The 12,393-nt window shown below is 40.1% G+C and overlaps 1 protein-coding gene across 4 annotated transcripts in view; it reads right to left on the reverse strand.

Annotated features, from left to right (window-relative positions):
* Nucleotides 1–12,393, reverse strand: part of KIAA1549 (KIAA1549 ortholog) — a 136,384-nt gene that overhangs the window by 10,541 nt on the left and 113,450 nt on the right. For all 4 annotated transcript variants that reach the window (XR_006213053.1, XR_006213050.1, XM_042973289.1 and 1 more), the window contains one exon: nucleotides 9,968–10,125. Coding sequence is in view for 2 of the 4 variants with exons in the window: in XM_042973289.1 (XP_042829223.1) it covers nucleotides 9,968–10,125 (158 nt within the window). In the remaining 2 variants the exon portion in view is untranslated. The remainder of the gene's footprint in view (nucleotides 1–9,967; nucleotides 10,126–12,393) is intronic.

A 12,393-nucleotide genomic window follows, 5' to 3' on the forward strand; every position in this document is an offset into this window, starting at 1 on the left:
AAATCCTCTTTTTCTGATTCCTTTTTGAGCTCTTCATGTTAAATAGCTACACACTTGGGGACTTCCAGAGAAGGTGGCGAAATAGAAGGATCTGAGGCTCACCTCGTCCCACACTGACACCGAGATAACACCCACATCAGTGTAAATAACCCAGAAAACGACCTGAAGTCTGGCAGAACAGACTGTCCACAACTAAACATAGTGAAGAGGCCATATCCAAAAGGGTAGGGAGGGCAGAGGCATGGTCAGGAACCAAACGGACCCTCCAGATTGTCCTCAGGAGGGAGGGTCACTTCAAGTATAGAAAAGGGTGAGAAGCAGACCCCACACCAGGCACCCCAGGCACCCCAGGCACAGGGGACTCGAACTGGGAAGACAAACCCCCTTATCGTTTGGCTTTGAAAAACCAGAGGAGCTTAACTTCATGAATTCTTACAATCAGTGGGGTTGAACACCTGAAACTTTAAAAACAAGCAGACTCAATTCTGGTAGTCAGAGGGCAAGAGGAAACTGAGTCTCCACCCTTAAAGAGACAAGACAACAAACAGCTTCACTTAGATACAGCATAGAAGCAGCAGTTTGAAAAACGCCTGGGATATAGAGGTGTCACTTCCCTGCCCTGCCCCTCAGCCTATATAGGTGACACCTGCGGGAACCAGTGCAGCACAAATACTCTCCACCGAGCTCGCTAACAGTGCCCTGCACCCCTGCACTCTTCTGTGGACCTACCCCCTCCCACCCACCCTTAGCACCTCTCCAAAGTGGCTCCAGGTTCCTCCCAGGGCAGAACTGAGAAACCTTGCTAATACCAGGCACCCTATTCCTGCATTCTCCTGCAGACACACCCCCTCCAAAATGCCCTTGGCAGGAGTCCATCCAAAGAGGGCCCTAAGTGTGGCAGTGTGCCAGGAACCCTGAAAGGTTCCACTCTTTTTTTTTTTTTAATTTCTTTTAAATCCTAACCATTTTCAACATGCTGTGCCACATATGTCTAGTTTTTCTTTCTTAGTGGTTCATGTTTTGGTAAAGCTTTCTTTGCCTCTGCAGATGTATTGATCTCTCTTAATATGTTACACCATCTTTGTTGTAAAAATACAAGTCAGAAGGCATAGTCCTTAATATTTCTAATTTTATTTTAATAAAGGGAATCGGTTTCCTGGCATGTAGCTAGCCAGGTCTTCTTAAAAAAAAACAAAAACAAAAAAAAAAGCGAACAAAAAACTCCACAGGATAAAAAATGAGAATAGATTAAGGGAACTCAGCAATACAATCAAGTACAACAAGATTTGCACTAGAAGGATCCCAGAAGGAGGAGAGAGAGAAAATGGGCCAGAAATTTATTTGAAGAAATAATAGCTGAAAGCCTCCCAAATCTGAGGAAGGAAATAAAAATCCAGATCCTGGAGGCATGGAAAGCCCTCCACAAAATCAACCCAAGGAGGACCACAACAAAACACATAGTAATTAAAATGGCACAAAGTAGTGATAAAAAGAGAGTTTTAAAAACAGCAAGAGAAAGGAAAACAGTTACATACAAGGGAAACCCCATAAGGCTATCAGTGGACTTTTCAACAGAAACTTTGCAGGCCAGAAGAGAGTGGCATGATATATTCAAAATGCTGAAAGGAAAACAAAAACAAAACCTGCAACCGAGAAACACTCTATCTAGCAAGGTTATCATTCAGAATAGAAGGAGAGACAAAGAGTTTCCCAGACAAACAAAAGTTAAAGAAATTCACCACCGCTAAACTAGCCCTACAAGAAATGTTAAAGGGGATCTTTGAGTGGAAACAAGAGAACATAAGCACGAATAAGAAAAATAGGAAGCACAAAAGCTCTACAATTAAGCATAACCATAAAAATCAGTGAAGAGATTTACAAAATAAAAGGATGGAAAATATGACACCATATACCTAAAACACGGGAGGGAGAGGAGTAAAAATTTAGTGCATTCAACTAAATGGGTTCAACTTCAAGTGACGATCAACTTAATATAGACTGCAATATGCATAAGACATTCTTTTCTTTTTTTTTTTTTTTAATTTTTTTTTTTTTTTTAAGGTTTATTCATCTTTGGGACAGAGAGAGACAGAGCATGAACGGGGGAGGGGCAGAGGGAGAGGGAGACACAGAATTGGAAGCAGGCTCCAGGCTCCGAGCCATCAGCCCAGAGCCCGACGCGGGGCTCGAACCCACGCACCGCGAGATTGTGACCTGAGCTGAAGTCGGACGCTTAACCGACTGAGCCACCCAGGCGCCCCATGCATAAGACATTCTATATAAACCTAATGGTAGCCACAAGGAAAAACCAGTAATAAATATGAAAAAATAAAGAGAAAGGAATTCAAGCATATCACTAAATTAAACCAGTAAACCACAAGATAAGAGAGTAAGAGAAGACGAAAACAGAAAAGAACTACAAAAATACTGTAAAACAAGTGACAAAATGACAGTAAGTACAAAGCTATCAATAATTATTTTGAACGTAAATGGACTAAATACACCAATCAAAAGATGCAGGGTGACAGAATGGATAAAAAAGCAAGACCCATCTATAAGGTGCCTACAAGAGACTCATTTCAGACCTAAAGACACATGCAGACTGAAAGTGAAGATATGAAAAAATATTTATCATGCAAATGGAAGTGAAAAGAAAGCTGGGGTAGCAATACTTATATCAGACAAAATAGACTTTAAAACAAAGACTGTAACAAGAAACAACGAAGGACACTACATAGTCATAAAGGGAACAATCCAACAAGAAGATATAACAATTACAAATATTTATGCACCCAACATAGAAGCACCCAAATACAGGAAGCAGCTATTAACAAACATATAGGAAGTATCAATAGTAATACAATAACAGTAGGGAATTTAAACATACCACTTACATTGTTGGATAGATCATCCAAAGAGAAAATCAACAAGGACACAGTGGCTTTGAATAACACATTAGACCACTTGGATTTAACATACATCAGAACATTCTATCCCAAAACAGAATACACATGTTTTTCAAGTGCACAAGGAACATTTTCCAGACTAGATCACAGGTTAGGCCACAAAACAAGTCTCAACAAACTCAGAAAGAATGAAGCCATACCATGCATCTTTTCTGACCACAATACCATGAAACTAGAAATCAACCACAAGAAAAAAATATGGAAAGACCACAAATACACGAAGGTTAAATTCTTTTGAAGTGCACAAAGAACATTCTCCAGAATAGATCACAGGTTAGGCCACAAAACCAACAAGTCTCAACAAATTCAAAAAGACTTAAGTCATACCATGCATCTTTTCTGACCACAATACCATGAAACAAGAAATCAACAACAAGAAAAAATATGGAAAGACCACAAATACATCGAGGTTAAATTACATGTTGCTAAACAATGAATGGGTCAACCAAGAAATCAAAGAGGAAATCAAAAAACACAGGGAGATAAATGAAAAAAAGAAAAACAACCACAATGGCCTATTATCTTTGGGATGCAGCAAAAGCTGATCTAAGAGAGAAGCCTATTGCAATATAGGCCTACCTCTAGAAGCAAGAAAAATCTCAAATAAATACCCTAAGCTTACACTTAAAGGAGCCAGAAAAAGAACAAATAGAACCCAAAACCAATGAAAGGAAGAAAATAATAAATATTAGAGCAAAAATAAATGAAATAGAAACTAAGAAGATAACAGAACAGATCAATGAAAAACAGGAGCTGGTTCTTTCAAAACGCAAACAAAATTGATAAGCCTTTAAACCAGATTCATCAAAAAGAAAAAAAAGGACTCAAATAAACAAAATCAGACACAAAAGAGGAGAAATAACACCAACACCACAGAAATACAAAGGATTCTAAGAGATTACGAAAAAGTATATGCCAACAAATTGGATAACCTAGGAGAAATGGATAAATTCTTAGAAACAAATAACCTCCCAAAACTGAATCAGGAAGAAATAGAAAATTTGAGCACACTGATTACCAGTAATAAAATCAAGTCAGTAATCAAAAAGCTCCCAACAAACAAAAGTCTATGAAAAAATGGCTTCACAGATTAATTCTACCAAACATTTAAAGAATACTTATTCTTCTCAAAGTATTCCAAAAAACAGGAAGGAAAGCTTCCAAACTCATTCTGTGAGGTTAGCATTACCCTGATAAAGACAACACAAAAAGAGAAAACTACAGGCCAATATCTCAGATGAACATAAATACAAAATCCTCAACAAAATATTAGCAAACCAAATCCAACAACACATTAAAAAACTCATTTGCCGGGGCGCCTGGGTGGCGCAGTCGGTTAAGCGTGCGACTTCAGCCAGGTCACGATCTCGCGGTCCGTGAGTTCGAGCCCCGCGTCAGGCTCTGGGCTGATGGCTCAGAGCCTGGAGCCTGTTTCTGATTCTGTGTCTCCCTTTCTCTCTGCCCCTCCCCCGTTCATGCTCTGTCTCTCTCTGTCCCAAAAATAAATAAATAAATAATTAATTAAAAAAAAAAAAAAAACCAAACTCATTTGCCACAGTCAAGTGGGATTTATTCCTGGGATGCAAAGGTAATTCAATATTCCCAAATCAATCAACGTGATATATCACATCAACAAGAGAAAGGATAAGAACAATATGATCATTTCAACAGATGCAGAAAAAGCATGTGACAAAGTAAAACATCCATTCATGCTAAGAACCCTCAACAAACTAGGTCTAGAAGGAAAATACCTCAACATAATAAAGGCCATTTTGAAAACCCACAGCTAACATCACACTCAATGGTGGAAAACTGAGAGATTTTCCCCTAAGATCAGGAAGAACAAGACAAGAACGCTGACTTTCACCACTTTTTTTTTTTAGTTTATTTATTTATTTTGAGAGACAGGGAGAGGGAATGGAGGCAGGGCACAGATAGAGAGAGGGAAAGAGAGAAAGAATGCCAAGCAGACTCCCTGCTGTCACTGCAGAGCCCAACAGGGGGCTTGAACCCACAAACCGGGGAGATCATGACCTGAGCTGAAATCAAGAGTCGGACGCTCAACCAACTGAGCCACCCAGGCTCCCCTCTCATCACTTTTATTCGACACTGTACTGGAAGTCCTAGCTACAGCAATCAGACAACAAAAAGAAATAAAAGGCATCCAAATCAGTTAGAAAGAAGTAAAACTTTGACTATCTGCAGACACCTACTAAACACAGAAAACTCTAAAGGCTCCACCAAAAAACTACTGTAACTGATAAATGAATTCAGTAAGGTCACAGGATACAAAATCAATACACAAAAGTCTAGTGCACTTCCATACACTAATAATGAAGTAACAGAAAGAGAAGTTTGAAAAAAATCCCATTTACTACTGCACCGAAATGAATAAGACACCTAGGAATAAACTTAATACAGTGGTGAATGATTTACATTCTGAAAACCATAAACATTGATGGAAGAAACTGATGACACAAACAAATGGAAAGATATTCCATGCTCCTGGATTAGGAGAATACTGTTAAAATGTCCATACTATCAACAGCAATATAGGGGTGCCTGGGAGGCTCAGTTGGTTAAGTGTCCAACTTTGGCTCAAGTCATGATCTCACAGGTCATGGATTTGAGCCCCACATCAGGCTCCTTGCTCTCAGTGCAGAGCCTGCTTGACATCCTCTGTCCCACTCTCTTTCTGCCCCTCCCCTGCTTGCATTCTCTCAAAACTAAACAAACATCAAAAACATTTTTCAACATAACTAAAACAAATAATCTTAAAATTGGTATGGAACCACACAAGACCCCAAATAGCCAAAGCAATCTTGACAAAGAAAAAAAAAACCAACTGGAGGTATCATAATCCCAGATTTTAACATATACTAAAAAGCTGTGGTAATAAAAACAGTATGGTACTGGCACAAAAACAGACACAGATCAATGGTACAGAACAGAGAGCCCAGAAATAAACCCACAATTATATGGTCAATTAATCTTTAACAAAGGAAGCAAGGATATGCAATGGGAAAAAGTCTCTTCAACGAATTATGTTGGGAAAACTGGACAGCTACATGCGAAAAAATAAAACTGGACCACTTTCTATACACAAAAATAAACTCAAAATGGATTAAAGACCTAAATGTGAGACCTAAAACCTTTAACATCCTAGATGAGAGCACAGGCAGTAAGGTCCCTGACATCGGCCACAGCAACATTTTTCCAGCTATGTCTCCTGAGGCAAGGGCAAAAAAGCAAAAATAAACTAATGGGACTACATCAAAATAAAAAGCTTTTGGGGGCACCTGGGTGGCTCAGTCAGTTAAGCATCCCACTCTTGATTTTGGCTAGGTCATGATCTCACAGTTCATGAGTTTGAGCCCTATGTCAGGCTCTGCGCTGACAGTGCTGAGCCTGCTTGGAATTCCCTCTCTTTCCCTCTCTCTTTGCTCCTTCCCACCCCACCCCCGTCTCTCCCTCTCTCAAAATAAATAAACTTAAAAAATAATAAAATAAAATAAAATAAAAATAAAAAGTTTTTGCACAGCAAAGGAAACAATCAGCAAAACAAAAAGGCAACCTACAGAATGGAGAAAGATATTTGCAAATGACATAACACTAAAGGGTTAGTATCCAAAATATATAAAGAACTGACACAACTCCACACCAAAACAAACAAACAAATAATGCAGGTCAAAAATGGCAGAAGACATGAACAGACATTTCTCCAAAGAAGACATCCAGATTGCCAACAGACATCTCATCATCAGGGAAATGCAAATCAAAACCACAAGGAAATAGCACCTCATATCTGTCAGAATGGCTAAAATCAAAAACACAAAAAACAAGTGTTGGTGAGGATGTGGAGAAAAAGAAACTCTTGTGCACTGCTGGTGGGAACGTAAACTAGTGCAGCCACTGTGGAAGACGGTATGGAGATTCCTCAAAAAATTAAAAATAGAATTACCGTGTGATCTAAAAAGAGAAATACACTACTGAGTATTTACCCAAACAACATGAAAACACTATTTTGAAAACATATATGCACCCCTATGTTTATAGCAGCATTACTTACAATAGCCAAATTGTGAAAACAACCCGAGTGTCCATCAATAGACGAATGGATGAAGAAGAGGTGGTGTATATATACAATGGAATATTACTCAGCCATAAAAAGAATGAAATCTTGTCACCTGCAACAACATGGATGGAGCTAGAGGGTACACTGCTAAGTGAAACAAGTCAGTCAGATAAAGACAAATACCGTATCACTTAACTCATGTGGAATTTAAGAAGCAAAACAAACGTACAAAGAAAAAAAAAAGAGATAAACCAAAAAAACAGACTCTTAACTATAGAGAACAGATGGTTACCAGAAGGGAGGGGGTTGGGGGGAAGGGTGAGGGGTATTAAGAGGACACTTATCTTGGGGCGCCTGGGTGGCTCAGTCAGTTAAGAGTCCAACTCTTGATCTTGGCACAGGTCATAATCTCACGGTTTGTGAGTTCGAGACCCACATGGGGGGGGCTCTGCGCTGACAGCGCAGAGCCTGCTTGGGATTCTCTCTCTCTCCCTCTCTGTCTGCCCCTCCCCCACTTATGAGCACATGCATGTGCACACGCTTTCAAAATAAACTTAATAAAAAAGAGTATCTGGGGCGCCTGGGTGGCTCAGTCGGTTGAGCATCCGACTTCGACTCAGGTCACAGTCTCGCAGGCTGTGAGTTTGAGCCCCGCGTCGGGCTCTGTGCTGACCATTCACAGCCTGGAGCCTGCTTCAGATTCTGTCTTCCTCTCTCTCTGCCCCTCCCCCACTCATGCTCTGTCTCTCTCTCTGTCAAAAATAAATAAACATTTAAAAAAAATTTTTAAAAAAGAGTATACTTTTCTTGATGAAGACTTGAGTAACGTATAGAAATGTTGAATCACTATATTGTATGCCTGAAACTAATATAACACTGCATGCTAAGTATACTGGGATTTAAAAAAAAAAACTAAAATGAAATTAATTAATAATAAACAGCTGCACAATTTATGCACTGATCCCCTCATTACTAGGCATTTAGAGGGCTCACAATTCTCTATTATGAATAATGTGCTGATAAACACCTTTGCACTCGTTTTTCCCCAATATTTGGATTTCTTTGGGGAGGAAGATCCTAGATTCTCAAAAGTAGAATTAGCAAATGCAAAGCTTAGTAAGTCATACTGCCCAGCTGCTTTCCCAATGTTTAGTGATTTACACCACCACTGGAAATATACTAATAATAATTGCAGCTGATATTCACTGAAAGTTTGCAACACGTCAGGCACTATTTTGAGCACTTTGCACCTGTTATCTTCTGTAATCCACACAACAGCCACATTACCTCCACTGTACAGAAGAAGAAAGTGGACGTTAATGTTGTCCTGCTACGTTATTATGAAAACAGTTTCACGACTGAAATGGTGTCTCCCCACGGTTTTAAAGTGCATTTCTTCAGTCATGTTCAAAACTGGGCATCTTTCATGTTTACTTTCCTGTGATATACACCCCACACACATATTCCTTCTGTGAATTCATCCTTCCTGTCCTTTGTCCATTTAGGCTCTGAAGTCTGCCCACTTATCAATTTCTTTGAATCATCCTCTCATAAAAATACCTCATGGGCATACCTGCTGAATACTTCCCTGGATTCTATTTTCCTTTGCTTCTAGTAATTTTTAGACATATACATATTCGATTATTTTAAATAGTCAAAAGGTAACTCTTCCAGTATATCTTAATATTTTCTATTATACATTTTTTTACAACTTAATCTCTTATTAGAAATTATTAGAAAATAACTTCCTCTTCAAATATTTCATATGTACCATTTCTCTATTCTTCTAGATTAAAGATGAAGCTGTCTGAATTTTGTTTGGGATATGTAATATCCACCCATGTTCAAATAAGCAGTAATTAACAGGAGAAAGAAAACTCACTGCAAGTACAGCACCTGTAAAGTATGGGAAATCCTGTGGGATATCCAGAGATATTTTTGTTGTTGACTGATAGACAATGCAACCTATAATAAATGCCTAGGAAACCATAAAGGATCACTATCCACCAATTATTACAAGTTTCGAAAAGGCTTAAACTAGTCCCTTGTTGACATTATAAAGGTATATATTGTCCAGAAAGTTAGAAAACTGTAAAAGATAAGCAAACATGTAATAGCTCCTCTTTTTAAAGCTTCAATTTCTTATTAAACCGTCAAACAGGAAGGTGAAGGAATGAAAATAAAAGTGACTTTGAGTAAAACAGTCTGATGGATATAACGAACTTCGAAGACTTTTCAAAGCATGCTGAGCTGTACAAAAAAAAAAAATCTTAAACTCCACAGACGCTTGAGGAACAATGAACAACATTCACAACTATGGTATTTGTAGTATCAACTATTCATGAGACGCAGTTCCGTGACATGAAACAGCAATTTTTAATTCTGGGTAAACCGCCAGGGCCAACCAGCCACATGACATGTGAGACTCAGCTCAGCCATGTTGGACTTGACTGTCACCTATGAGCAGTGTCCCTCGTCACGAGAACCAAATGAAACAAAAATCTCCCTAGGTTACTGTCCAGCAACATTTGGAGTTGTTTATCACAGGCTGGAAAAGTGCCTTTTTAGAAAACGACACTTGTCTTAAAGCCATACCAAGTGCTCAGAAACAGATCTTTCAGTTTACCGTAAGCATTAAGAAACACTTTCCCTGGCGGAGATGTGCTGTGCACTCCACGTGAAAGGATGTTCTGAGACACTGACACAGGAACAAATCGGAGGACATCAGTCTTGGGATCTCCGCCACTCTCTCTTCCCCCCTCCCCTGCCTGCACCTCTACCGGGATCCCAGGGAGCACAGACTAGTGGAGGAGGTGACGGACACGGGGACAGCGGTACCCTGGGAAGTCTGAAAGGCACTCTGCCGGAATAGCCAGAAAGCAGATGTTCTCTAGTTCAGAAACGCAAGCTAAACAGCCACATGTACCTGTGGTGCCCCCGACAGGCCGTGGCCGGGCCACCGATGGCATCTCCTCGGGGTAGATCCCTCGGGCAGCGAACGGGGCGTCAGCCGATGCCTGTGTCTGCTGGGACTCAGAAGGCACCAGCTCCGAAGACGGCAGCAAACCGGGGCCAAAACCTGGTCTGAAGGCAAAGCAAGCCCAAGCATCAGAACCGCACTGGACCCTGACTCTGGCATTTTATTAACTCCACCTTCCGTGCTACAGAAAAAGAAGGCCTATCTATTGGTGTAGCCTCATCTCCTCTCCCACAACACAGAAATGTTTCCTGTTTGCTCCCTGACATATCTTCGGTACTAAGTACGGTGCCTGGAATAGAGCCGATGCCGGATGACTGAAGAAGACATGCCCTCGTTTACAGACCAAAAGCAGGTGCAGGTCAAGTTCCAGGGCCTGCGCGTCTCCAGCCTTGGATTAAAGCGCTGGCTCCCAGTCTTGGCTGCACATGAGTATCCCCTGGAGAGCTTTCAAAAACCCCGATGGCCGTGCTGCACCCCAGACTAATGAAAACAGAATCTCTAGAGGTGAAACCCAGACAGAGCAGTTTTTAAAGCTCCACTGATGACCCTGCTATTCATTAAGGCTGAAAACCAGTGCTCTAAAGCGGGGGTTCTCAAACTTTTTAGTCTTCGGACCCCTTTCCACTCAAAAACTATTAAGGGACTCCTGAGAATTTGTGTTTATGTGGAGAGATATTTATTGCATTCAGAATTAAAACTAAAACTTTTTAAAATAACTATTTTCAAAATTCATTTAAAAATAACAATATTGAGGTGCCTGGGTGGCCCATTCGGTTGAACGTCCGGCTTCAGCTCAAGTCATTATCTCGTGGTGAGTTCGAGCCCCACGTCGGGCTCTGTGCTGACAGCTCGGAGCCTGAAGCCTGCTTTGGATTCTGTGTCTCCCTCTCTCTCCCCTGCTCACGCTCTGTCTCTGTCTCAAAAATAAATAAAACACTTTAAAAAAATTTTTAAGTAACAATATTAATAAGCATCTTACATGTTAACATTTTCTCAAGTAGTCAATGATATTTTCTAACCCATTCCCCCCAAAAAAGTAGTTTTACTTTTTTTCAAATTTCCTTAATAGAAGATATCTGGATTCTCATATACCTTGTATTCAGTCAGTTGCTGTAAGTTATTTTTTTAAATGTATTTATTTTGAGAGAGAAAGAGTGTGTGCACACGAGCAGGTGAGGGGTGGAGAGAGAGGGAGAAAGAGAATCCCAAGCAGGCTCTACGTGGTCAATGCAGAGCCTGATGCAGGGCTCAATCTCACGAATACTGAGATTGTGTCCTGAGCCAAAATCAAGAGTCGGATGCTTAACTGACTGAGCAACACAGTCCCTGTAAGTTATTTAAAGAAGATGATCTGACTTCACATAAATACATAGTTGGATAGGAAGATTTTATTTTTTTATTTTCATTTTTTTGGATAAGGAAGATCTTAATAGGCTTTTCAGATAATATTCAAATAATATTTCAGACAGATATTCTTCTTTGACATACCAGAACTCAGCAAAGTTTCCTCAAGGGTTAGTGGCAATATACAATCTGAAGAGTATCAATTAACTTTTCATACTCAGATATATTCAAACCCACTACTAGTTTGCACTTTGAATGGACCCATGCATGACTTTCTTTGTTTTCTTTTTTTAATTTTTTCAATGTTTGTTTGTTTTTTCAGAGAGAGAGACAGAGGCAGAGCATGAGCAGGGGAAGAGCAGAGAGAGGGAGACACCATCCGAAGCAGGCTCCAGGCTCTGAGCTGTCAGCACAGGGCCCAACACAGAGCTCGAACCCACGAACCATGAGATCATGACCTGAGCCGACGTCCGATGTTTGACCGACTGAGCCACCCAGGCGCCCTGAGATTTTGACATGAGTCATTTGGAAAATATCAGTGCCATGCTTTATGTAGACTTTCCAGATATTGACACATTTCATTTCAGAGTACCAAAAATCACATTCATTAGTATCACCACTGAGCTCATCAGAAAAAAATCCTTTAAGCACTAGGAAGCTGTCAAGCACCTAGTGGCAGACAAGTTTCCAAAATTCAAATTTTCACTTGAAGGCTCAATTTTATCACTGGCAACAAATCCTGCCCGCTATTTTTCTTGACGTGACAGGCTCTCTTCCTTTACTTTCAAGACAGTGGCTGCCAAACAACCCGAGTCTGAATAACAATGTCATCTGATGGTCTCCTCAAACAAAAAACATGGCAGCAGTTCAGATGAGTTCTTAACTCCCACAACGGAACAAGTGCTCCTCCTTCACAATTCCGTTCTCTGCAAAGCGCTTTATGAGTCTTTCCTCCTTTGTCCTACAGACGATTAAAGACTCAAGGGTTTAGGTTTAAAAAAAAAAAAAAGAATAATTTTTACTACTTC

Source organism: Panthera tigris, chromosome A2 (assembly GCF_018350195.1).
Source record: "Panthera tigris isolate Pti1 chromosome A2, P.tigris_Pti1_mat1.1, whole genome shotgun sequence".
Classification (NCBI taxonomy): Eukaryota; Metazoa; Chordata; class Mammalia; order Carnivora; family Felidae; genus Panthera; species Panthera tigris.